This window comes from Buteo buteo, chromosome 5 (assembly GCF_964188355.1).
Source record: "Buteo buteo chromosome 5, bButBut1.hap1.1, whole genome shotgun sequence".
NCBI lineage: Eukaryota > Metazoa > Chordata > Aves > Accipitriformes > Accipitridae > Buteo > Buteo buteo.
In genome coordinates this window covers 17,724,372-17,752,347 of record NC_134175.1, presented here as the reverse complement: position 1 = coordinate 17,752,347, position 27,976 = coordinate 17,724,372, and the positions used below count along the sequence as shown (strand labels likewise).

Sequence of the window (27,976 nt, the reverse complement as noted above, 5' to 3'; positions counted from 1 at the left end):
CTACACAAGAAGGATGACCAGCAAAGCCAACACCAAGGTAAGCAGCACTGTGACACCCCTTTTGGGAGGGAGTGGGCAATAGCATAAGAACATCACACGCAGTCAAGGAAAATCAGAGAACAAAGAAGAGATCACCTTGATCTCAGAGACTAAGAACCACCAAGAATTTCATCATCAGTCCTAACTACATAGCATCAGTTCTGTAGTCTTGTATGCTCAGTGCTAATATAAGTGTTACCAACAATTTTGTATGATTAATAAAGTGTAAGAATTAATCATTATCAAGAAGTGTGTTGTTGATGAATTGTTTTAGTGAGGTTAATCTTCTAAACACTCATTACAGCAATCTGTAATTCTCTATTCTCTGTCCACATATATCCACCTGCAACAGATGTATTAGGTGAGATTATAGAATACATTGGCTAGTCTTTGGTAAATCACTTAAGTGCACATCAGACTGTAAATAACATGACTAGTCCCAGTAAATGCAATAGAATGACTTATTTTAACATTAGGAAGCAGCATTAGGAAGTTTTGCTTATCGTGGGAAGTTTTGATGTCAGATCTGAAATTCTAATCTTCTAATGTTTTGAATAATCAGAAAAAAATTCACTAGGACCACAAAATTGTAACAGTAACAGCAAAATTCCACCACAGACCCACCTTTCCATCAGTAAAAAATGAATTAACTCTACTCAGTAGAAAAAGCAGCTATAGGATCTATTAATTTGTTATCCTGGATATCTCATGCTACCATAATCTGTGATGGTATACTTTGATGTCTCAGAAGTCTCATAACTGTAGAAGATTTATTCAAAATACCAAGATAAGAATTAAGGAACCAATTCCCAAAATTTATAAGCAAGCTTTCCAACCCAATCCCATGAGAATACTTTTTCATCTTAGATTATCTCTTGCAACTTAATTTTTGGAACAATGTCTTGTTCTAAGCAGGGCCAGCATCATGAACTGATTTGAAGACAAAGTGGGCCATGAACAGGCAAGAGCAAAAGTTATGGTAGCAACAGAGACAAAACCACCAAGCTCTATCCAATCCAGTCTGCACAGGTCACAGTCCTCTTCAGAATTGGGAAGGAAGTTATGGAGAGTGCAGACTACAGCTGGCTGCACGTATTTCCTTTCTCAGTTGTAAGGCCTGTTCTCTAGGTAAGCTCGACATAGGCACTCAATATTAAAAAGAGTTGGGGGACAGGGGCTGAAGAGGCATGAACAGAGAGAGTTACTAACTACAGCCTTAAATATTCCTCAGTCTACAGTAGCTGCAAAATATCAAAACGTAACAGTGTGATTTTGCAAGAAGGTTGAAACAGTAGTTGTGTTCTAAGAATTTAGGGCAGAGAAAATGAAAGACATTATTTTGATTTCTCTTTCTTGCTGCTTTGCTTTTTTTGGAAATTCTCCCAGGACATTTCGGGTTGGTCTCTTTACACTTCCTCAATCGGTCTATGGGGATTTCTAAAATCCAAACTACAAATGAAGATGTGTATTTTATGATCACATCTAACACTGGACACTGTTAATAAAGGAAAACTTGATGTGCTTGTATTAGTCAGAATCACATAATTTACAGAGGCAGGCATGGCAGTTCGAGTGGACTGAAAAACTATATTCTCTGTAGACAGTACATAGATTAAAACACTGAACACTTCTGACATCCTTTCATAGTATTAGGCAGAGGTCTGACTTCATTATTTGAAGACTAAGCAGCAAACTCAATAAAGGCTCCACTCATTCCTTCATATTCCCTCATGCTGTAGTTAAAGAGAGAACACTAAACTAGTATCTAGCTTATTAGCCATGAGAAACTGTTTAAGTGATTGGAGTTTAAAATATATTATTTGTTTCACCAAAATGCTGAACCTTAACAGTTTTCTGTTTTCTGTTCCTGGGAAATTGGGATAAAAGGCACTCTAGGGTTCAAAAGCAAGTTTCTTTATATGTACTTCTACAGGATTTTTTCATCTGTCATCTTGACCGTTTAATTAATTCCTCATCTGTCCCTATCTGTCTGTTATCTCTTCTCTTACATGTAGATTACAAACTTTCTAATGCAGGCAGGGCCAATCACTTGTAGTGTATGCTCCCCTGTGTGGCACAATGGATGCAGGACCCAAGAACTGAGTTCCTAAACACTACAATAATGCCATGAAATACCATTGAAAGTCAACAGTTAAGCTGTGTCTCATTGATGAACACACTATACCAATTTAGCTTATAAAGAATGACAGAACACAGTCAAAATGAAGATAAGATTAGAATCTACATTCAGTGTAGTGCTTTGGGCCTTGATTTAAAAGTTGTGTTGAGTTACATTTTAATGAAGCAGAGCAACTATATACAGGTTTTAGCAGCTTTGCTGTTACCAAAAATCCATTTACAGACCAAGTAACCATGTTTTAATTGTGTGGTTCCCCATCAAGAAAAACATCATTCAGAAGCTTCCTTAGCCAGAATTACAGACTAGCATCAAATATCCTACAGTTGGAGGAGTAGGCAGGAAGGAGGAAGCCCTTTCCTTTCTCTGTCTGGTAATTAAAATGTAAAGCCTTTAGAGCTAGCTCAGCCTTTTCAATAAGCTTTTGGACAGTGCCCAGCACAATGAGCTCCAGAGTCCCCAATTAAAGTGTCTATGCTGCATCACAACAGGAATGAATCTGTATTGAATATATTCAATAGACATTAATTTGTCAAATAGCTCAGGGTGATTTTTCTGTTTCCTAAAGAAGGAGGAGGGCTTGAAAGGAAGTCACTCATGCTGTAAACAGGAGTTTATCATATTCCATTTCCTTCTGAATTGTGTAACAATTTTTCTTTTTATGGCTACCTGATTTATGGCACCATACAGAGCTCAGCTGCTAACTAAAAGTGAATCTTGCCAGCACCAGAGGCTCGTCTCCCAGATTTTGACTGCATTCTCACTATGTCCCACAGCATCCATATAGCAAATGTTTGCAGAAAGCAAACTGGTCTATAGATTAAATAGAGATAATCACAGTACTCAAGTCTGCATTCAGGAGAAAGACATTCGCTTCCCACATTCTGAGGGTGTGCCTTCGCAATGAAACAGGAACAAACTACAGAAGCAGCAACTCTAATCCTTTTCTCACTCAAATTCTATGGTAGGAAGGAAGATATGGCTTATGCCAGTGTATCTAACATCTGAACTTTAAACTCACACCGACGTTAAGGCACCTCTAGCCTGATCATCTGTATTTTTGTCAGATAATAAGAACAGATGGTGATATTTGATACAAAGTAATCAGCTAAGTTAGCAAAGAGTTGGGTATACATTTTCATAACAAGGCATCTGATGAGGCTGATAAATAAAACTTCCCATGGGAACAGAATACTGGAAATAATACCCTTATAATAGAAAAATATAACTAATCCAAAAAAGAGCAACTGAAGGTACACTTAATTATAGAAACCACAGTACTTACAACCTTTATGCAACTGGAATTACATTTGCAAAATATAATTGCGAAAAGGTGACTTTCCCACCACTGATAAGTGCCAGCACACAAACTGCTCAAGTGTCCTATTCTTTACCTAGATAATCATTTTGCAGTAATGCAGGTATTATCAAATAAAATAATTGGAACTAAAGCTGGTCAAGAAATTCTTATCAAGTGCTTTTCTTCAGAAAATATTAATTTTTACTACCATTAATGCCAAATGTTTGGCAGAGAAGGCTTTCATTACTTTTTGATGTCAGAAGAATAGTAATCTTAAAAGCTTTAGGCTAACAATAGTGAGTTTTGCTTGCTGATTTTTCTTTATTCATTTTAGAACTAAAATATATTATGGAGATTATTTTCACCCTTCCTTCTGAATGTATTTTTACTTAGGAAAAGTATTACAGCTATAATGGCATCTCAGCTGTGCTGAAAATGAGGAAAGAAGTTTATTTAACAGAACAAGATACAATAAAACTTGCTTTGTTTTGTCTGATGTCTTGTGTATGAGAAAATACCCATTATTGGCAATGGGTCAACAATGAGTTCAGCTATAAATTGAGTTAGCTGCTAGCTCTGCACATCTTAGAAAACTAAGCCTTTCTCTGTGCAGTCTTTAAATGGGCTTTCTCAAATACACAGTATAGTCTGTGCGATTCATACTGTATGTTTTATTCATATTATATTCCAAAAGAGTTTAGATTGTTCTTACCACAGGATATTCAAGATCACAGGATAACATTGTTTTGGTGTCAATGCAAATTCACTGGATTTTGGTATTCCAGAGCTGAACACTTCATTATGCCACTGTCACTCCATTTGGTTCATTTCTCAGACTGCACACAAATTTCAGCTGAGATTAAAAGGATTCCATGATGCAAGAGCTCTGCCTGTCTGCAGACCACCAAAATGCAACACAAAACCAGTAACTACATAATAGGAGCAACAGCTGATGGGCCCATCTGGTCTTTTACCAGGCTTACCTGTCTAGGATAAATGGATTACTGTTATCATAGAGTAACAGTCACTAACAAAGAATAATAAAGTCATTCAGGCTGCAAAGAACTTACAGTTGTTGTGTAGGCCAACATCCTGCTCAAAGCAGGATCAACAAAGAAATAACTATGTCAGTCAAATATACGTTTGTTTAAAAGATACACAAAAATAGTAAGTTTCCCTATTAACTTTCTCCCTTGGAAGTTCTTTAAAACTTGATATTTTTAATATTAAACACAATAAGAAAAACTAACAGCATCAGTGGAAAAGTCTTCCAAAAAAATGCTATTCTGTTTGGTAGTGTAGTATGACACCTGTTTCTTTGGGCTTATGTACTAATTTCTCAGCAGGAAGACAAGAAGCAGAGGTATGTTTATTTGAACAGCTGAAGAACAGTGCAAAGAGTTTATGATGGGAAGACTGTGACCTAGAAGAATCTTCTCTATTACCAGCTGTTTTTAAAACCTGTATAAATTTGAAACTCTATTACATATAACAAAGAACTAGGAATTTCTTACTTAGTAAAGCAAAAGATCCAAAGTCTCTACTCAATGTTTCAAACAGAAATTAAAAAACTTTAAAAATACATTATTTTTCTTTTGTCTGTATGTGTCTTGTTCTTATAGATAGTAATCCCTGCCAAAATAATAAGGTTTTGTTAGTTTTCTTAACATCTTTTTGGTGGGGACCAACATCAGAACAAATAATTGGCTAGGAAGAAGTAAATGGGGTGCAGTCTACAATTCATGGTCGACAGGCAGTGCCTACCCTCGCATTTTGAATTCTTGGTCACAAGAAAGTAGAGCTGAAGAAAATGTGTGTGTTCAGGCTGTGTTCTAAAGAAAAAATATCATTGGGAAAAGAAAGAAAAAAAAGAATTTGAAAAATTCTTCAGTGGAGAATCAATTGCAAATGTAAGGAAAAGCATTTCTGACCTGAAAGCAAGAGGAGGAAAGAGAGAAAGAGCCTTCATTTTACAGACAGAAACAGGACAGAATTAATGACCGTATCTCTTAGAACTCCAGTTATGAATTTGCATCATATTTGTGTTCAAAACCATGTGTCACATTTTAAATATAAAACACCGTGATGGTCATAAGCAAGCACTATGTAGATTCATTCAAGTGTGGGAAAAAGTGTGGGAAAATGCAAATGGGAGGGGTAATGAAACTTATGCTGACCTTCATTCAAAGTTCCCAAGAGTAAATACAAAGCAAATCGTAGTTCACATTGTGGCAAGTTTTTATGATGCCCTACACTTGATTTCTGAGCTCAGCTGTACTCAATAACAACAGTAGAAAAGAGTGAGGAAATAACCCCACTGTAATTCTTCAGTAATTCTAAGAAAAAACCCACTTAAGTGTAAGATATTTTTTTCACCAGTGTAATGCCCAAGATATTTTTTCTTTTATTCTTTTTTTTTTCCTCTTTATTCCTTTTTTGATTGGGATTTTCAATAGAATGTTGAAGTAAACTAAACAAAGCTGAAAGGAAAAAGCTGTGTTCCATTTCAGAAACAAAAAATGGGCCTCCATAATGCTGTTCCTCACAATGGATGCATATAGTCTTCTGACTATATGCTTTTACATGTGTGAACAATGTTTAAAAGTTACTCTTCCTGACTTTGCATTTGTTAAAGTAGTATTTCTCAAAGTATATGTGCCATTACCTTGAAACCCATTTCTTTCCTAAAAATACTGCATTTTTTTGTATTCTATTACTTTAATTGTAAGAATACTCATGTAATATATATTCTCAGACACTGGAAACATAAAGGCATAAAATAAAAAAGCCACTGCCACAGCCCTGCAAAGCCACTCAGCTACGCACTGAGATCTTCCCAGAGCATTGCTGATGTTTTAAAAATCTTGAATTGCTGCCAGACATGCAAGATATGAAATCAGTTTATTGCTGCATGGTGAGATTTTCTAGAGAAAGGTCCAATCCTCATCATGCTTACTGGCAGTTAATATAGACTATACAACACAATAAAAATACAGAACATGGCTAATGTAGATATGAGTGAAAAAGTTTTTCTAAGAATTACAGGCATATAAACAAATACTTCAAAGAGAAATGACTAAGTTCTTCCCAGAATTAGAAAGAACAAGGAGGTTTAGATTTCCCCACATACAGAAACAGGATTTCTGCATTATCTTTCTTGCATCATAATAATTCACTACCAATTGAAACAAAGTCTTTGCAATCATTTACCATTTGAGACAGCTCTTGTCTTCTTTAAACCTGGAGAATAAATCTTTCCAAACCTTTTCTTCACCAAACATTAAAGACACCATCTTCCCAGTCACATCATCCTATATTCCATTGTGGAAAGTGGAGGCTTAGCCATTTTCATAATACTGACTATACTTTTTCCCAAGCATTTCCAAGAATGTACTCCTCCTCCTGGATCTGCATGCTTAGAAGTGAATGAATGAGTCAAGGATGTATAGAATCCCCTAACCTGTCAGATTCTTTAGACATTATCCAGAAAAAAAACCAAAAAAAACCTTAGAGTTCTATTATTACTTTTTCCAAAACCTGTTCACAGTGAGGATTCTGAAATAGGGCAATGAAATTTGTCACTTTACCACAAAAGAAGAAGAGAGCCTTTATACAGGATGCTGGCATCCTACAAATACCATCATAAACAGGGATAGTGTCTCAGGTGGACAAAGCATCATTATTTCATTTACTTTAGCCTGGTTGCTGATGACTTGGATTCACCTTGAGGTGGTTCCGTAAAGAAATGAAGTTTCTCACAGAGATTTCCTCCCAACTCCTATTCTATGAATTTCACTGCTTAACAGTATGACCATGCCCAAGAATGCTTTTACATTGTAATTTTTACAATTATATATTTGCCTTCAAAGTACAGAATAAAAACCAGCATGGAACAATTGTTTTCTTACTAACTGCCCATTGTTTTGACCTAAGCTTTTCAACAATTTTATAGTCTATTATTTAAAAACAGTACAATCCAACAATAAGACCATAAAGAGGAAGACTTCTTTTATCCTCACAAAATAACCAAAAAACAAACCCACAACCTAAACACCCTCTCCTATGTAAAGCGGAACATCAGCTTTTATAAATTGCAAAGAACTCCAACGCCCTCTTGTGACAAACGATCAGAAAACAAGCACAGTTTCACAATGTGATACTGCACAGTTTGAAAGACTTCCATCCACATAAAATCACTTTAGAAAGATCGTGAGACTTGAATGAAATAACTTAGGTTGCATTACTTTTTGCTGATTTATTCCCAACATCAGAACAGATGTCACATGAAGAAAAGCATCACAGCACAGTGACAGTATTCTGTTCCTGCTTGCTCTCTGGGTAATAGTTACTTGGCTTCCTTCAGTCATGATTGTCTCTGTCTTAACTTAGATAGAAAGGTAGCCATCAGACAAAATTGCACAAGATAAGAACAAGAAGTGTTTACCTGTCAGCTCTTTCCCAAAATGGATAGTTAGGAAAGTGCAGAGTCATCAAATGTGTTTGAAAACCTTGTTTTCTTCAGAGCATCTCCAATACCTCCAGTTTGCATGTATATGCAGTTCAGAGTTCCACTGGAGGGTATAGACATCTGTATTAAGCAATACAAAGCCGTGAATAGGATTGTTAAGAATCAGTCTTCTAGAATATCAGAATTAGAAGTGTTTAAAGCCATTTCTATGACCTGCAGATAGACAAAGATCAAAAGGTTCAGAATACTTAAGATGATCAATTGTACATTCAAACAGCTCACCTACTCAGGCCTTATCTAAACCAAACTACTGAATCTCAGCAGTTCAACTCAAATGAGTCCACTGACTGTCTTTGCTCAAAGGACTGAGCACTCAAAAAAATTCAAAGATTGCAGAAGAAAAATAATACCAGTCGTATTTCATGTAGAACCACAAGCATACTCCTCCAAGTATCTCTTCTTTGAGTGGGCCATCTGCTCTGAATGAGCAGTTTAAATGCCAGCCGAATAAAACGTGTCCTTCAGCCTCATCTCTTCTTTCTCTAGCTTCACCATATGTCTAATTCTGGGCATTTCTTCACTGTCACCTTTCATCTTTTAATCTATCAGTGAGCATAGGTTTTTCGGCATTTGGATTTTAGCTAACAAGAAGGGATGCCAAGTATGACTTATGGATTGCTGTAGTGATGAACATCTCAGTTTGAAATCATGGAAAGGTATATTGGTTTTAGCCAAGCTTAAAGCACAGGTATAATGACACAGCCATACTCTTGGCTAAAACCATAAGTCTCATTTAATTTTTCATTCAATATCCTATCTTCCATTCTGTTGCCTGCCCTTTTTCTCACCTTTAGCCATGCTTGTCACTATGACAGGTACATATCCACCCATTCTGTCTACACAGGCATGAGCTCTGCTATGTCATGTGGTCACACGTCTTTTCCAGCTGGTAGATAATATTTTACTGTTAACAATATACTTCTTCTCCCTTTTCTATCCCCCTCCAGCAAAACACTGACAAACTTTTCTGATGTATTGTAAAAACAGACATTTACACATGCCCAAATGAAGTCTGCAGTAATGATACAGATCATAATATAAAATTATGAAATTGTTCAAGCACCTTCACTCATGAGTAAAACAGAAGAGATTGGCCAGATCATAGCAGGATCGTGAGTAGAAGGCAGCTGTTTATATTTACAGCAGCAACTCTATCGTGGAACACCTACAGTTACTTGCCATGATGGCCTACTTCTCTTAGGTCATGATTGAAATGTCAGTTAAGTATTATTGCAACCTTATTCTCCACCTCAGGGCAGTGACCTAAAGTAGTGCTTAATGCCAGGAGTCTTTGGGGATAACCTCTGACCCCAGCTGGTGCCACCCCTTGGCTTAGATGAAAAGCTTTACCATTGTCTCTGAGCTTCAGTTGCCGTGAACGCACCATTTCTTGCTCTTGGTGTCCTCTGCTAGACATACAGGCAGACTAGGAACTCAGAAGTTTGAGTTTGAGTCGTGACATGGTCCTATTTACTCATGTATCACACGTCTTCACAAGACTTTCATATCTGCTTACTGTTTCCATCCACACAGCACTCCAAAGGGGCAGGATACTGGTACTGGATTCTGGATCTATACTTCTGGATGGCTAAAGCTAACGTGCTGGCTTCACATTTAAAGTAACCTAGTGATCTCAACAGAGGAAGCAAACCATTTTAAGGCCCTTCTGAAAGCACATTAAGCTTTTGACATAGCCACTGAAGGTGTGAAAACAAAGATGTAACAAGTAGAGAGATGGGACAAATTGCAGCAAGAAAGTTCACTGATGCAGTGCTGCACTCACTGGCACTGGCAGTATAACAAAGACCCCATTCCTCACTTCCCTGAAGGCATGGGCAAGTAGTAGGCTTAAGTCTACTTCTGTTGTCCTCTATTCTCACAGATACCTTTATTTGTTATTTATGGTGTGGCCTGGAACTTCCAGGCAGTAGCAGTACATCATAGTAGAGCTTCAGCTAGTCCTTAGAGACAAGAGTTAGAACTCAGTGTGCCTGACCTGATTTGTTCTGTGCTGAGCAAAAGCCAGAGGATAGGAACTAGTATAATGTATTGGGAAGACTTTCCTGAAGCAGTAAACAATGTACCGGAAGCAGAAGACAAGCTGCAAATAGATCCAAATTTAGCACTAATGAACGTGGTTCCAAAATACTGGCTATCAGTGCTAAAAGCATAGAGGTCCTATTAAGCCAATTTCACATTCCAAAATTAGAGAAGTGGAAACCCCACTTTTACCAACACTAAGATGTCATGACCCCCAGCATTTCATTGTATGAGCTTGCTAATATGTTGTACATCATTTTAATCTTGACATACAACATACTGTATGTTAAAATGAGGGAATTGAGAACAAATTTAATGCAACTCGCATCCTGTTTGTTAATTGGCAGTATGAAAATGTATCTGTTCAGATGAACTTCATGTTCAATTAATTATCACTTATTCCCACTGCAGCTTTGCTCTTTACCAAATAAGTAATTATTTTTTCACCATCATGCAGCCCCACCTCAGGAGATGATACCACCTGTAAAAGGTTTTAAATTGATATCTTTACTTAGGCTATAGTAATATTAAACCAATCAACAATAGGTAACCACTCTTCCCTGATACTAAAACATACACAGCATATAGAATAGTATTATTGGGTTAGAGTATTATTAGCTATATACTACCTTAGCAGAGCTCCATCAGCTTTTAGCTAACCTGACGCTCTTCCTGTATTTGTACTTTGTTGAACACAAGCAGGCTCACAGCTTCCTGTGTGATGGTGATAACATATGTCTGACTTTGTTGTTGGCAGCTGGAGTGAAGGGGAAGACAATGCCCTTTGACCTGTGAAAAGGAGTATAAAGCTTATCAGATCCTTTCCAGATATCACTGAAGGAAATGGGCTGGAAGAGTTGGCCCCACATAGGAAATATATATAAAAAAACTGTCAGTACTAATCTTTTTGTAATGCCATTAAAAACACACTTGCAAATCTGAGTCCCAACTGGACAATATCATTTGTACAAACTGAACTGAAGTAAAAGTGGAGAGGAAGAATTATATACCACACATTAAACTTAGGTTCACATCACTTGAAATGACTCAGTAATCAGTAGTATCAAGACTGCTGTACTTTATGGTGCCAAAATAAATTTTTCTTAGCGATTATTTCTCTGCTCCACTTCTGAAGTAGACCTTTAAAGGTCACATATTGTATAAAACATTATACACAACTTTTCCCACTAAACAGTTAATTTGGGGGTGTTATCTGCAAGGCCTTCTAGACAAACTATGGTAAAGTAAGATCATGGACTGACCCCCACAAAAACCCCATATATAATGAAAAATATATTTGCGGGTTAGTGTTACGGTAAGGTACTTACTGCCCTGCCAGATATTGTGTGCAGCATAAGTATATTAAGCTTTTAACAAGAATTACATTGTTTTAAATTGGTAAAATAGCAATCTGATTTACCTTGCACTATATAGTTACAAAACCAGTTAAACAGCACCAACACAAAAGTTAAAAAGAAAAAAAAAATAATTTAAAAATCACTCGGACTTTGTTATATGATTGTTGGAAAAAAAACCCCAATCAAACAAAACAGTAACAACAAACACAAGGTTGAAAAAATTATGAGCAGAGATTCAGGAAACCAAATTCTTCCTTTTGATGTGCTCACTTTGTGGATATGATACCACCAGTTAAAAAGTAATTTTTCAGCATCTCCACTGACATAACAGGGAACATTTATAGTTTTTTCAACTGGAGATGGATGCAAGGGTGGGGGGGGAGTCTAATCTATCATCCTCACATTAGGCAACTGAAAGAAAAAACCCAAATCTGCAGTTGTCAGGTGAGGCATCAGCAACTGTAGTACTTCAAAATCTTTTCATGGAAAAGACTTTAATTTGTTGGGTTTTTTTGTTGCCCCTATACCAGCATCAATAGGCAGTAGTAAAGTTTTGTGTTTCACGCTCAGAACCCTAGTCCTCTTAAACAATGGTATATTAACAATGGTTAAATCATTTAGGAGTCAGGAAATCACACTGGAGATCATGCTGGTGGTGTCAATGTAATAATGTAAGCAAGAGTAAACATTATTCCCATATTATTTAAAATATATTTTAAAATAACATCCAGGCAAGATTATTGGCAAGACTGAACACACAATGTTTCACTGCAGATCTGCCCCAATTTATCAATGCTGTGCTCCATTCCAGATATCTGTCAGAATCCAAGCTTCATACTTCTGGTAGAGAGGAAGAGAGGAATTAGGTTTTTCTGATTTGGGGTCTTTGTTGTTTTTTCTTATATGCATAGCTTCTGAAATGATGCAGAATGAATGAATGCAGTTAGCTGATGTCTGCCAGAGATCAGTACCTGTGTGGTTTTACTCAGAAACTATTGTTCTGTTCTGGGAGCTCACAGAAGTCAGTGTTCTATTGAACAAATTCAAATCCCAAACTTATGATCATTGCTTAATGATAATTAGGTAAAGCAGAAAGTAGCTGATCAGGACTCCACTGTGTCACTGTCAATATATACTGACTAAACTCATTGAATATATACTGAGAGCCCTGAACTCTCTCTCCTTAAGAGGGGGCATCAGTCTAAACAGACAAGGCAGGGAAGAGGAGGAAGGAAACATTCCTGATAGAAAACTGAGGCATTTGAGCAATTTGCTCAAGGTAACTCAGGAAGTCTATAAAAGAACCAGGATGATTAGATTGTCCTTAGTCCTGGTCTACCATTAAGCCACAAGGTCATCCTACTTTTTAAGTCTTACAATACATAGTTTTTCTACCACTAAGTCAGTACCTCTGATAGGAGGTACTCCCTATTTTCATGACTTGCAGGAGATTTCAGAAATCTAATAATTCTTTTTGATCCCCCAAATCTTTGATCCTATATTTCAGTGGGGTTTTTTTTTGTTTTGTTTTGTTTGTTTTTTTTTAAGAGCTTCTTTGGAATAAAATTTCTTACTGTCCTGCTCCCCAGTATTTAGAGGTTCCTGGGATAAAGCAGTTGCAAAACACTCTTTGGAAATAGATACAATTAATTCTCAACCAAGGCAGGGAGCACCTGTCAGACTTAAGTCCACAGGAAAAGAAGTATGTATCCTGCAAATCCTGTGGGCTTAAGCACAACATAGGTATACATGTATAGAACAGGAACAAGGTATATAAAAGAGAATACCTAACCCCGAAGAGGGTACAGAAACCCTCTTATCCGCAGAAATGGGAAGTTCAGTACTTCACAATGAGTTTCAAGGGGATGAAGGGGGAAAGGGAGCAGTGGTAGAGGCATCCCCCACCCTCTGTATCCAACAGCTGCCAGCACATGGAAAAGATGACAAAATTTGCTTGGAGAACATAATGAATAAAGCATAAAATTTGTAATGAGGATACTTACCTGGAGGAGGAAATATTTAAGATTACATATCTGTCTTCTACTTGCTCATATTTTGTTCAATGATGTTTAATACAGAGGCATTACCAAAAAAAAACATGTGCACAGACTAGTATATAAACTAGCAAGATAAAAAGTCACTTTTCTGCTCTCTGGCCCAAAAAACCTTGACTTACAAAAGCACAGTTTCAACAAGAGAGAGGCAGAGTTCCCTTTCCTGTATGATTTCACATAGCTTAAACTCTGCAAATCAGAGACTTCCCAAATAGACAGAAAATGGAGATTTATCCTTCCACAGAGATGGGAACTGAAATTTTCTTCAATATTCCACTTCATATTTAAATTCAGAACTGGGATCCAGCAGTATTCAAAATTGCATCCCATAAGGGTGAAATAATCCACCGTTGTCTGGACACTTCACGGTAACAGTTTAGAGAGATGAAGACAGATGGATGATACCACATATCTGTACCTCTTACAAAGCCAACAAAACTTAGGAGTTCAAGAAGCTTTTATGCACTGACATTAAAGACAAAGCTCCCATTGCCTTAAAATAGAATAAAACAAATCAAGAGGCACATGCCATCTCAAAGAACATTGGAAAAAAGGTACTATTACACAACAGTTATTTCTAAAGACCATTAATACAGCTAGATCCTGCCACACAGCATGAGGCTTCTCATACTAGGAATACGTTATTCAAGCTGCTAGGCATGTTGACAAAGATCTATACTGGCTGATCTGCTTTGAGGGTGAAGAAAACAGTGCCATTTTGCATTCTGTAACATTTCAAGAGGATGAGGATTGAGAACACTTGTACTCTGAGGCTAGTAAGCTGGACAGAACAGAAGCTGAGTAACTGCCAGACCAGTTCTAGAACAGGAAGGGTTCAAAAGACAATCAGTTTGTAAGAGCAAAATGACACATCTTGCATCACATCATGGAACAGTTTGTAACTGCAAATGGGAATGGTCTGTCATGTGTTATATATAATAACCAAATATAACAATATTCCCCATTTGCTCACTAGAAGGAGTCCGTATAAACTGTGGGTCCGAAATATGCACAATGTAGCTGTTAATGTGTAACACTTACTGCAACATTTTCTTTTCTGAAGCTCTTTCTCTGAAAAGTTCAACAAAATCTGAAACTTTGTCCTTTATATATGTTTGCAATCCTACCCTTCAAAAGTTTAGCAAGGTATGTGCATTGCTAGGTACCTTTCTCAAACCTAGCATCGAGAATTGTATAAATCACAAGACCATGGGCTGGTCTTAGCTATTATTAAAATTCCTCTTCCCTCAGAGCAGATACTATACATTTCTGTATGGCTGTTAACACTATGGCATCTATGTCTAGTGGGAAAGAAAAAAAAAGTGAAATACAATTTTTTATTTCCTAAAACATCATTCAGAAGAGATGACACAGTGGCGAAAACAAGGAAAAGGACATGAACAACCTGGTCTGCAATACCTAGCTAAAAATTACACCCTGAGGACTTTGCTGAAGAATGTTGCACCAAGGGACTTTGTCTATTGATCCTCTTCCAGCTCCCTACCCTTTAGCCTCGGCCTGCTGACAGGGGCTTTATGAATTGGTTGGAAGAATAAACTCTGAGGATTATTTGACACATCACTTAGTTAAAAACAGCCACTTCAATCCTTCCAGTTTGACTTGTCCACTTGAGTTGACTCAAGTCACTCTTGTGACCAGCTCACCTGAGTTGCTGTATCATGTTGCTATATCAAGTCCCTATGTAGTTAGTGCCTTCCACACTACTCGACAGTTCTTTCCAACCCAGGCACCAGGGTCCCCACCTGTTTCTTTTGTGAACATAGCATTCAAAAACCCCCCTCTCTGTCTAACCTTGTTCTCAGTTCTGCACAGATCTGGATCAGGGTCCTGCAGCTAGATCAGCTTTTCTTCATCAACACTTTTCCTCCACCACCTGGCATGGGGGGGGGGCATCCATTTTGACATGGCACAGCACCAGGTCCCAGACTCCCGCTGCCTTCCCATAACCTCATCTCAATTCCTCCGGCATTGCCAGGGGCCCCTCTGCTGACTGTTACTGCCTTTCTGGGAGCTCTGCCCCATCTCTGTCACTTCCCAGCAGGGCTCAGTCACTTCTGAAATGAAAAGGCACTTCAGAGAAGCCTAGCACAGGACAAAAAGTCTTTCCTATGCCTTTAAAAAACATATACGGGAGTTAGACCCTCATTACTAAGTTATATCTGTTCGTATTCCGGTAAAGACTACACAAATAACTTTTATATTATCAAAAGACTGGTAACTATCAATTGTTTGAAGAATTGATACAAATATTTAAGCAAAAGTGAAAATAAACACTTTTTTACGGTCTCCAGGGAGTGCAACAGTTCCCCCTAGCGACTACGACGCAAAACAGAATCCCGCCCACCTTTCTGGTAAATGTTTTCAGAACTGTCTTTGCCTTACAGAAAGCACGTAATAAATCACGCATAATTCAAGTGCGTTAAAAAAGAACGGGGGAGTGCCGAGGGAAGAGAACAAAACTGGGTGAGGAGACGACCCTTCGCTTTCTGAAAAGATCCTACCGATAACGCGAAGTAAAAATACCAGCCGCGCACCGGGCATCTTCAGGGCTTTACGAGGCCAGCGCTGAGACACGCTGCAGGCAGCCGGCGGGAGCAACCGCGAGGCCCGCAGGAGCCCGGGCTTGGGCACGGGCACAGCGACGGCGGCAGAGGCCGCCTCAGGAAGCGGCGGGCACCGGCCGCGGCTGCCGCCGGTCGGCTGTGCCCGGCGGCCCGCCGGCTGCGCCCCTGAGGCGGGCGGGAGTCCGCGGAGCTCGGCCTGCGAGGCGAGGCGGCCTCCGCCGAGGGGGCCCCTGGTAACGGCGGCCGTGCCGTTGCCATGGGGACCGGCCGGCGAGGCGGTTGCAGCCTCGCGGCGGGAGCGCCGACCCGAGGCGGCAGCAGGACCGGGCGCCGAGCAGCACCGCGCGCGTCCTGCGGCAGCTGGGGCACGCCGCCTTCCTGCTGCGGGAGGAGGGCCGGCACGGCCCGCCGCCGCGGGGCAGCTTGCCCGGCGGGGCCCGTGTCCTCGCTGGGCCGAGCTGGAGCTGCCAGGCCGCGCTTCCACAGCCTGCCCGTCCCGCCTCGTCTTTCGCGGGCGCTTCTCGCTGTCTGCGGCAGGTGCTGCTGGCAGCGCCGCACTCGTGCAATCTGGGCCGCCTCCCTGGCGGGGAGCGGCCCCCGCGGGCACCTCTGCCGGTGAGGGGAGGCGAGGCGAGGCGAGGCGGGACGGGGCGGGCGGCGGGGCCGGCTCCCGGCCGTCAGAAGCGCCGCCGGCAGGCCCGTCTGCCAGGTTTCCCCGTCGGCTTGAGGGCGGCGTGGAGGCGGCCGGGGCCGAAGACCTCGGCGCCCGCGTACGCGGTCCAGCTTCAACGTGAGGCGCAGCAGTTACTTCTGCAAAGGAAAACAGACTGGCAGCGGGGCAACGTATACTTACACCGGTATCTTCTTCATAGTGTTTTGGCGTTACCGACAGGGAGCTGTTTGGTTTTAGTACCAGCAGGGCGTAGCGGTGAGTAAATAGGTTTATATATCAGAGCAGGGGGGTTCCTGGCAGAGCAAAGACAAACCTGGTGTCAAAAACAGTCACACGAGATCCATTTCAGACTTCAGGAGAAACCCAGGCAGCTTCCACCAAAGCCCCTGATCCACTCCAAATGGAGTCACAAACCACTGCCCCAACCTGGAGCGTCACACAGAAATCAGCAAAAGGGTTTCCTGCTGCCACAGGAGTTGTCCCATTCTCTCCTCGCTGTTAGGGATGTATTACTTGTCTCGGGATTTGACAGGCTGAATCAAAACCCACTAAATGAACAGAAAATTACCGGGTTTGGGTAGGGTAGTTTTTTTGGCAGTCTGGAGAATGAAACCAGGTCAGTTAAGAAATCAGTGACAGGAATATAAGCTAGGAGTGGGACTACACCCTTAATTTAAATTAATTTTTGAAAAATGATTTAAATTTATTAAGCTGAATTTACCACAGTTGAGATTACTCAGCTTCTCTCACCTCACCCCACAATTAATACTTCCTCTGTTAAGACTACATAAGATTCTTAAAAGGCTGCTACCTTCAAATTGTAAAGCTAAACTAACAACTAACTTCACATTGATATTTTTACATATCAGATATTTTGATAATAAATTGTAGGATACTGCTGAAATAGTATCCATTACCAAGAGATCATGAATGTAAATATTAGCCTCTTTTCTATGGATTGCATGTAGAGTTTATGAACTTTAAATGAGTGAAGCAACGTCTTCTGGAGTTTTGATAAAATTTCTTTATAAATGTCCATCTTGTTCCTCCTCTCCCTCTTTGTCCTGGTTTCGGCTGGGACAGAGATAATTTTCTTCCTAGTAGCTGGTACAGTGCTATATTTTGGATTTACTATGAGAATAACACTGATGGTGTAGCTGTTATTTAATGCTTATCCTAAGTCAAGGATTTTTACCTTTCCCACGCTCTGCAAATGAGGAGGTGCACAAGAAGCTGGGAAGGAGTATAGCCAGGACAGCTGACCCAAACTAGGCAAAAGGATATTCCATAACATATGACATCATGTCCAGTATATAAACTGGGGGGAGTTGGCAGGGACAGGCAGATCACTGCTCAGGGTCTGGCTGGGCATCTGGCAGCAGGTGGTGAGCAATTGTATTGTGCATCACTTCTCTGTCTTCAGTTTTGTCTCTGTTTTTGTTATCTTCCTTTTCATTACAATTACTATTATAATTTATTTTATTTCAATTATTAAATTCTTCTTACCTCAACCCACAAATTTTACTTCCCCCCCCCCCCCCAATTCTCCTTCCCCTCACACCTGGGGCAGGGGGAAGAGTAAGTGAGCAGCTATGTGGTGCTTAGTTGCCAGCTGGGGTTAAACTATGACACTCTGCCACTTGAAAAAAATTTAGCGCTCTCAGGCATTTTCCAATTTGTTTCATTTTTTCCCCGATACTGAACACTTTGTGTTATATCACTGATTACAACTGCAGTTTCAAAAAAATGAAAATGCAGAAAAAACAACTATTTCAAATATATACAGTAAAAGCTATTTGTTTATAAAAACACCTTGTACTGAAGTTAATCTAGCGCTCTCAAGATATTCTTAGTGGGAAGACACTGACAAATTTGCTGCTTCATTTAATAAGAAATTAGCTATAGAACTACAGTTCATCTTTTATCACTTTTGTGTAGCAAGTCCTTCAGCATAAACTAATATAGCTGCCATGACTTTTCTAGCTCAGGGTGATATTTTTACTTTCATATCATGTAAACTGAATGCTGCTGGCGTTACGGAGATTCTCCTTCAAACTTATGGGTATGTGAAGAAAGTAAGCTGTGCAAAATGAAATCCTTTACTGATTTTTGACAGTTGTGGCTTTCTGTCACCAAACCCACAAACCTTTACAATCCAGAGGGTATAATCTGTATAGCCAGGTTAATTTTCTGACATGAGGCAGGATTTTAGGCTACTATAAGCCAGATTCTCAGCTGGTTTGTTAGATTTCCTTTCCTAGAACCTTAGGAACTCAAAAAAACAGAAATAGTGTAAACATCCTGCAAAATAATTAGTCTGAAGATAGTTTCCCAAGTAGTAACAAAGTAGCTAAATACAAACCACCCTTAAAGAACAGCCACCATTGAAGAAGTTACTTTAAAAAAAATATTTACAAACCGAAACATCTTGTATATAGTCAGAACCTAGCTTGTATTTTTCTATCTGAATTAGATTTTAGGACGTCTTACTTTCTGAAGTTTTGTACAGGCAAAATAACTTTTGTAGAAACCAGTGAACTGGTTTTCATCCTAACTCATCACTAGAATTTGTAGTTTCTGGCTATGGAATATAGTGATGTGTGGTATCAAAACTGTACCCACACTGACGGAGTTTCAGAGAACAGATTAATTTGCCAAAGCTGGCTGTTCACAATTTTCTACCTTGCATCATTTTCTCCTTGTGAAAATAAGGAAACTTCAAGGAAGGCCCTTCAGTGTTTTACTGAAATGTCAGCATTTGATTATAAGATTGGCCTCTTGAATCTTGGACGAGAAGCAAAATACATTCCATTGTCAAGCATCATGAATTATATTATGGAAATACTGTTTATGTCTTTATTATTCCATGTTTCAAAGATGGTGCAAGGCTTAATTCTTTGGGGTTTGAAAAGCATTTTTAGATTTTATGTTTGGTTTGGGGGGGGGGGCAGGTTTGGTGGTTTTGGTTGGTTTTTGGTTTTGGTTTTTTTTTTGGAACAGAGGTTACTAGAGATGAAAACTCTATGCTGTTAGTTTTTCCAAGAAATAATATTCCCAGAAAATCCTCCACAGTTTTTCACCTCCAGTACTTAGAAGCAAAAACTTTTTTACGCTGACTTAAACTTATCTATAAAGGTCTTTTGGGATGAAATGCTTCTTTGACCAGTAGATTTAGTGAACCAAATTTAACTTACTGATAAATTATTGAAAACTTCACAGATTAGAAACATTTTTGATTCATTTTTGATTCATTTTTGCCCTGGACACCATTTTAGATAGGGATTTGCACAAGCAATACTCTTAACAGTTTCTGTGCAAGTTATAAAAACAATTACAACTTTTTGGGGGCTGAAACGTACTGCATTTATTTGACAGAGAGAGTACCTCCTGCATTTCATAGACAGAGAACTACCACAAGTGAGGCAAGTGCAGAGTTCTGCCAAAAAACTTAATTTTTGTGTTTAATTTTGCTAGATGCTTTTAAGTTGGGTCTTCTGGAAAGAGAAATTGAGGATATGCTTCAGCAATTGCATCAAGAACGGACACAAAATCCAGAGGAAACCTCTCACAAACTTTGTATCTGAAAAATGACAGATGCACTGATGAGAAAGAAATTGATGAAGAGGATGTTTGTCCCATTTGTCAGGAGGAGTTAGTAAAGAAAACGCTTCCCATCACTTACTGCAGGTTTAATACACAATTTGTTCTTTGCCTTGCTACATTTCTAATTATAGAATAAATGTTAGAAGATCTGCTAATACAGCTAGCTTCAATACACAAGGAAAAATACCTGACAGTTGTTACAGCCCTTTTCCTATCTGGAAAACTCAGCAACTCTACAAGTTAAAATGTGGGTGGAGGGAAAGGGGGAAATGAAAAGGGTAGACTACTTAGTATTTTTCTTGTATGCTTCTAAAGAGATTACAGAAACTGGAGTTCGTTTTCTGTAGATAGAGCTGTGGTAACAACGTTCACAAAAAATGTATAAAAATTTGGGCTGACCACCAAGATGAACTGGAGAATGACTCTGTAGTGAAGTGTCCACTTCACAGAGAAAACTTTGCACCTCTAAGGCTCATTCTAGAAGAGTTTAAAAACTCTAAACAACTTGTGACTGCAACAGAGAAAACAAGACCGGACAGGGACCTTGGAATCCCTTGTAATAACTGCAGAGTATTTTAAATTATAGGAAATTGCTACAAGTATTTTTAAACTAAGATTTCGACAGTGTTATGTCTTTGAGTATATCTTACAGCTTGTCGCTTATTTCTCTGCCTTTATGAAAACTAATTTCACCTACAGAGTAAACAATATATGCTTTGTAAACAAACATACCCCCATGGTAAACAAAGCAAAGGTTTTTGTTTTTAACTTGCTTTTAGTGCAGTACATCTCCAAACAATTCTGCAGTATGTATTTGGGATTATCTTTTTCCAAATAATAAATCTAGCTACTACTTTATGATAAAGTGCTAACTGCTTGTTAACCTAGCTCCTTATTCTGTTGATGTGTTTTTGTTTTTCCTTTTAGGTGTACTGAGTGTGTTGAGTATCACCTGTGTCATGAATGTTTCACTGGCTTTTGCCATTCTCCACATTTTTATTTTTAGACAGGTACCAAGCAGGTTTTCTTTTGTTACATCAATAATAATTGATCTCAATTCCCTTTACACAAATCATTCAGACCTTGCATTGAAGCTAAAGATAATTGAGATAAGCAAAAATAACACCACAAACTAAGACAGCTTGATCATCCTTTGCCTGTATACATTGCACCATGGCACCCTTATAGGGATGGCAAATGCAAATACATCCTCGCTTACTCAACCTACCTTTCTTGTTTCTTTATGTAGATAAGCCCTTACAGTTGACAATGTGATGCAAAAAAAGGGCCATAGTACCAAACATAAAATGAGAAGATTTTGGACCTTCTTTGAACTCTGCTTGCCCAGGGCATAGCATAATGCATCAGTGCCAGAATCTTCCCCAATTAAATTTAACTGTACCTTATTAACTTCTCAATTGTGTTATCCAGGATACCAATCACCTTCTGTGAGAGATGTACCTGAGACTATTAGAGGCTGGGGGAAGTTCTGTCAGCACATTTTTTTCCAAATAAGTGCCAGAAGAAATTTACTAAGAGTCCAGGCCTAGAACTAGAGCACAGAAACCACAAAATTAAGAAGTTGTGAAAATTAGTATGTGCAGTTCTACAGATAGCTGATTCTTTTATACCATTAATTCACTGTGTAGACTCAAAGCAGTGGGGAAAAAATAATAAGTGAATTCAGATTACTGTAACAACCACAAATGGATATACTTATGTCTTAGAAGCTAATTTTGCTGCTACTTTTTCTCTAGATATCCAGAAATACCAGCATTTCAAGTTTGAGACAGTTGTCTTACAAACAATGAGAATGTCTCCAAGTCATAGCTGAAAACTTCAAGTAGATATTCTTTGTTCCAGGCTTTGCAAAAGTAAGAGATTTCACTTAAGATGGTTAATTGTATTTGCCACACCAAAAATAGTTAGGAAATAGATTTGTTGAATTGTTCTCAGCCCCGCTTTTCATCATTTACAAGAGTGTTTATCCTCTCTATCTTGAGTTCATTTTGTCTCAATTACTTTTGCATGTTACAGAAGAGAAATAAAAAATGGAGAGCTCTTCAACAGCTTCCAGAATTAACAGCCCAAGGACGAACATTTAAAAGCTTTAAGCCAGGAAATAATACTGAAGAAGAGATATTGTATCTTCAGGAGAAGTAAGATGCTTGTCTTTTTCCATACTATCTATTATGACAAACATGAAATATTCTTTTAACAGTTTCTTTACTTTAACAGTATCTGAAGAAAGGGCAATAAAAATATTTTGAATAAGAACATAGAGTAATTAACACTTCTAATAAAATATCAAGTCACCTTAATGTGGTTAAAATTAAATATATCTAGAAAACTAAGTAATTCTCTTCATGTAGTTTAGGAACTCACAGTAAAAATATCAGAACAATATTTTGAATTTTCATAGTGAAAATATCACATGGTTAATAGTATTTTAAAAAAATGTTAGCAGTTTTTCACTCAAATATTTGGCATAACAAATACAACAATCAAAACTTAACTGACAGCTTTATTGTACAGAAATGAAACAGATGATACAGAGAGAAACAAAAGCTTTTGTTCATCTTTGTATCTGCCACATCAGTGCACAAGGACTCTCATCAGAAAAACAGTACTACCTGATGTAGGTGCTGCATGCATAAAAGATCAACATTTAAGAAACATTCAGAAAGGATTACAGGTTCACATTCCAAGATCATCTCAGAAATGAACTGGTACTATCCAAAGCAAAGACTGAAGCTATTTCTGTACCCATGTGCCATGAACATATGGTTATAACATAAGTAATAAGGTAGTCATTCTTCTATACCATATAGAATCATAGAATCATTTAGATTGGAAAAGACCTTCAAGATCATCGAGTCCAACCATTAACCATGCCCACTAAACCATGTCCTGAAGTACCCTGTCCACTCACTTTTTTAATACCTCCAGGGATGGTGACTCAACCACTTCCCTGGGGAGCCCATTCCAATGTTTGACAACCCTCTCAGTAAAAAAATGTTGCCTAATATCTAACCTAAATCTCCCTTGCCTCAACTTGAGGCCATTTCCTCTTGTCCTATCTCCAGCCACCTGACAGAAGAGACCAACACCCACCTCACTACAACCCCCCTTCAGGTAGTCATAGAGAGTGATAAGGTCTCCCCTCAGCCTCCTCTTTTCTAGACTAAACAGCCCCAGCTCCCTCAGCTGCTCCTCATAAGACTTGTGCTCCAGGCCCCTCACCAACTTGGTTGCCCTCCTCTGAACACGCTCCAGCAACTCAAATTCTTGTAGCGAGGGGCCCAAAACTGAACACAGTACTCGAGGTGCGGCCTCATCAGTGCCGAGTAAAGGGGAACAACCACCTCCCTGCTCCTGCTGGCCATGCTACTTCTGATACAGGCCAGGATGCCGTTGGCCTTCTTGGCCACCTGGGCACACTGCTGGCTCATATCCAGCCAGCTGTCTACCAGCACCCCCAGCTCTTTCTCTGCCAGGCAGCTTTCCAGCCCCTCTTCCCCAAGCCTGTAGCGCTGCATGGGGTTGCTGTGACTGAAGTGCAGGACCTGGCACTTGGCCTTATTGAACTTTATACAATTGGCCTCAGCCCATCGACCCAGCCTGTCCAGATCTCTCTGTAGAGCCTCCCTACCCTCAAGCAGATCGACCCTGCCTCCCAACTTGGTGTCATCTGAAAACTTGCTGAGGGTGCACTCAATCCCCTCATCCAAATCATCGATAAAGATATTAAAAAGAACAGGGCCCAACACCGAGCCCTGGGGAACACCACTTGTGACCTGCCGCCAACTGGATTTCACCCCATTCACCACTACCCTCTGGGCTCGGCCATCCAGCCAGTTTTTCACCCAGTGAAGAGTGCACTTATCCAGGCCACGAGACACCAGTTTCTCAAGGAGTATGCTGTGAGAGACAGTGTCAAAGGCCTTGCTGAAGTCGAGGTAGATAACATCCACAGCCTTTCCCTCATCCACTAGGCGGGTCACCTGGTCATAGAAGGAGATCAGGTTGGTCAAGCAGGACCTGCCTTTCGTGAACCCATGCTGACTGGGCCTGATCCCCTTCTTATCCTGGACTTGCCATGTGAGTGCTAAAAAAATATCACCACTATTAGCTGATCAGGCTTTTATCCTTACCTCATGCTTTTATCAAAAAAACCCAAAACAAACCACTGCTGAAAAGAATGACTGAGATAATTACTCAAACATCAATCACTTCTCTAGAAAGAGTATCTATGACTACCCAAACCAGACTACAGAATTAGGTTCAGAGTCTATAACCCAAGACAGAGCAAGATATCACCCCACAATTTCAAACCTAAGGTAGCTTTGCAAAAGATCACAATATTTGGGTTATGAATTCTGAGCTTGGGTTTCAAAAGGTCATGAAAACTTTTGTAGCTTTTGTTCAGAGAAATTGGTGTAGAAAGTATTGTGTAAAATTCAATGGCTTATATCATGCAACTGTTCAGGCTAAATGAACATACTAGTTTCTTTTTCTGAGAGGGGTGTGTGTCTGTTTCTGACTGTCACAGTAAGATCAACATCACTGGAATGACTTTCACAGCAGCTCTGGTTTAACAAACTGGTTAGCCCATCCAATAATTTAAGGTACTACTGAAGAGAAACTTCTGTCGAAAGACAACTTAGCATTCTGAAGCATTCAGCTTTAGTTGCTGTTTCTCCAAATTTACTGGGTTTTGTTTTCTTTTAGGACTAGTTGTACCCCAAAGAACACTGTAAAACCTTTACGCATTGTTTTAATTAGTAAACATAGTAATTACAGGTATTCAGTGTAGACTTTGAAGAGCTTTCAACTCGGTCAGCATGTAAGAATCCTACCATGTAATCACAAGGTAAGAGAAAAAACAGCATTCTAAACATTAAAGAGCTAAATCTTCACATAGCCTGTTAATTTGTAGCACATTGGACTTTCTAATGCTGACACCCTCCAGCACGTGGTGTGTTGGAACTCTTGAGGCATGACTGATACGAGTGTTCATGTCACCAGTCTGAAAGTTCGCATCCTTGCTTAACTGTATGGCTCAGCCTAAAACCTGCTTTAAGGCACAGGAAGCATAGTGGTTAGGAATGGCAGCTACAATTATTTTTTACAAACCAATGGCAAGGAGCAGCATAATCAAATGGTCTGATACATAACTCTGCTAGTAATGAATCAGATTGTTCCTATGTCTGCATTCTTATTCCTGGAGCTTAGACAAGGTAAATAACATTAGAAACAAAAATTGCATCAGGGATATGTATGTTTTATGGCCATTAGTGACAATTCCAATGCTCTTCACCATTATCTACTGTTACTGATGTTTACTTCTCTACAGAACAAATTCTGAATAAAGTGGTACCTTTCTTTAGGAGCCTGGTTCACTATTCATATTCTTCCAATTCTGATACATTCTGCCAGAACTCAGTAGCATCTCTCCGAGTATACAACCTTGAATGAACTTAATTTTAAAAAAAAATTAAAACAGATTATTTTGAAAAGATTTAGACCTTCTGGGATATTGAAATGCTGAAATATTTCCTGTTCAGTCTTGCTGGTTTATCAACTGAAGCCACAACAAGACTCTTTCCATGTTTCTTAGTGTCAGTTAGCACCTTCCCATATTTGGAGAGGTACATTTACATCCTCTGAGCAGTTTATAATTTCAAACACTTAGCAGTGGAGCTTTGATCTGTCTCAGTATACTTCTTGCAAAAAGGAGCAGAGTTTGCCTTAAAGTTGGGGAGCCTTTTGCAATCCTGCAGCAAGTTTCATAATTTGGAAATACATTATTACTCAGCCAACTTGTGAAGTTCATCTTTGCTACTTTGTACCAGCACACTTAACCAAGTTCACGGAAGAGAGCCCTTTGTTAGATTTAACTCAAGCTAGCTTACCTGACCAGCAGTATTTCTTCACTGACAACACAACAGTAGTTAATATAAATTCCAACTCCTTGCTCACTTGTAGGGTCTTGGTTACGATCTCAGTAGTTAGTGCCCTTTAAGTACAGAATTGATATGGAACAGAATCAAAAGGGGAATTACGCTGAAAGGGAAGGCTAGCAGAGTCATCACTGATTCCTCATAGCAAATATATGTGTAATTATATTATCTGTTACAGTTAAGTAAGTTACTATTAGCAGCACTTTTAAAAATGGGATTTAAATATCCAGTTTACAGCAGTCAGGAGACTTTTAACTAACTTTCTTTAGCTTGCCAGTGCCCAAAACATAGAATCTATTCATTCTCTACATAACCAACATAGCCCCCTAGCGATCAGTGAAGTTCCTGTGGGTTTGCACTTCTAACACCAGAGAAAAGGCTTCTTGGAATTAATTATATGCAAGAACAATTGCTTAGTCCATATTTAGCTAAGAAATATTACGCAACAGCTGACCTTCCTACCTTTTCAGTTTCATAGGAAATATATTGACAGTTGGCTACTGCAGCAAAGAATCACATCCTATTAATGAACATGTTGTATACAGTGCAATGACGTGGAAGGATATGCCAGCCAAACATGGAAACTACCCAACAGGTTCTCATGCAAATCTTGACAAACTTACACAAATTTCTGGTTCCACCTGCTTTGCATCTGGAAATGGATTACTTCTCAAGCAAACATCATCTGAACATGCATCAGAACGTTCTCAAAGTATCTTCAGAAAACTTTCTAACAAATATGTGCCAAAGTCCCAAAAGGATTTAAGATTTTTTAGCAACATCCATTTAGAAGAATCTGATCAGAACAGCAGTAGAAACCTAAGTGATTTCTCCAGGCACAGTAAGGAATACTCTCTAAGCTCTTTTGAAACAGCATCTTCTGGGAAGCTCGGTACCATTAGAAAGGATGACATTCATAACACTTTGAGAAGCCAGCATCAGTTTGACTGTGGCAATACAAAGTAGTTACTTTTAAAAAAGATGGCTGTAATAATTACACAATTCTAAGATATCCCAGGGAGTTGAACTTTGAAATCAATTTGTGCGCAGCAAGCCATTCCTCAAAAAATGGCAATAAGCATGTCGGAAACACCAGCCATCAACAGAGACTCCTAGCAAGACAACCACCTAAACATAATAATCTGAACTTTAAAACAAGAAAAATAGATTTATTATTGGAAGGAATTCCACTGCATACCAGCTCATGGTTGTCTCATTTTAGGTAACATAGCTATATTCTTACTTTCATTCTCCACACACAGGATTTCTTAGAGACCAAGAAACAAATTAGTAAGTGAATAATCAGATGTCATGAACTGTAGGTACTACAAAAATTAACTCAATGCTTCTCAATGTTGTGAGAAATGTTCATATTATATTAAATCTCCTCAAATAAACAGAAGAACTGATTTGGCTAGTGTAGATGTATTTCAGAAAATAGCCATATACTTGTAAAATTGTCACTATTTCTTATTTGCAAGTTTTTAACCTTCAGTCAAGTAAATTACTCAAATGTGAAATGCAGTCAGCTTTTATATTCTTGAAAGACCAGTTAGGTAACAGTTCTTATTTGGAGGTGTAATAAATTAAGCCAGACTCATTTTAACATTATTGCTGAAAGAAATGATATAAAATGTGCTATTTTCAAATGTGCAACAGTAAAAGCAAGATGGAAGAAACCTATTTATAGTATCAG

General features: G+C 39.0%; 1 protein-coding gene across 1 annotated transcript; it reads left to right on the top strand.

Annotated features, from left to right (window-relative positions):
• Positions 1-13: 13 nt before the first annotated feature.
• ZSWIM2 (zinc finger SWIM-type containing 2) lies at positions 14-27,506 on the top strand. Its single transcript, XM_075029193.1, is given in 15 exon segments — positions 14-37; positions 16,327-16,482; positions 16,579-16,611; positions 16,613-16,656; positions 17,606-17,646; positions 20,189-20,275; positions 20,278-20,401; positions 20,665-20,916; positions 21,245-21,310; positions 21,312-21,327; positions 22,355-22,476; positions 25,049-25,190; positions 26,751-26,797; positions 26,799-27,235; positions 27,238-27,506. Coding segments are annotated over 15 exon segments (1,860 nt in total).
• Positions 27,507-27,976: the final 470 nt, after the last annotated feature.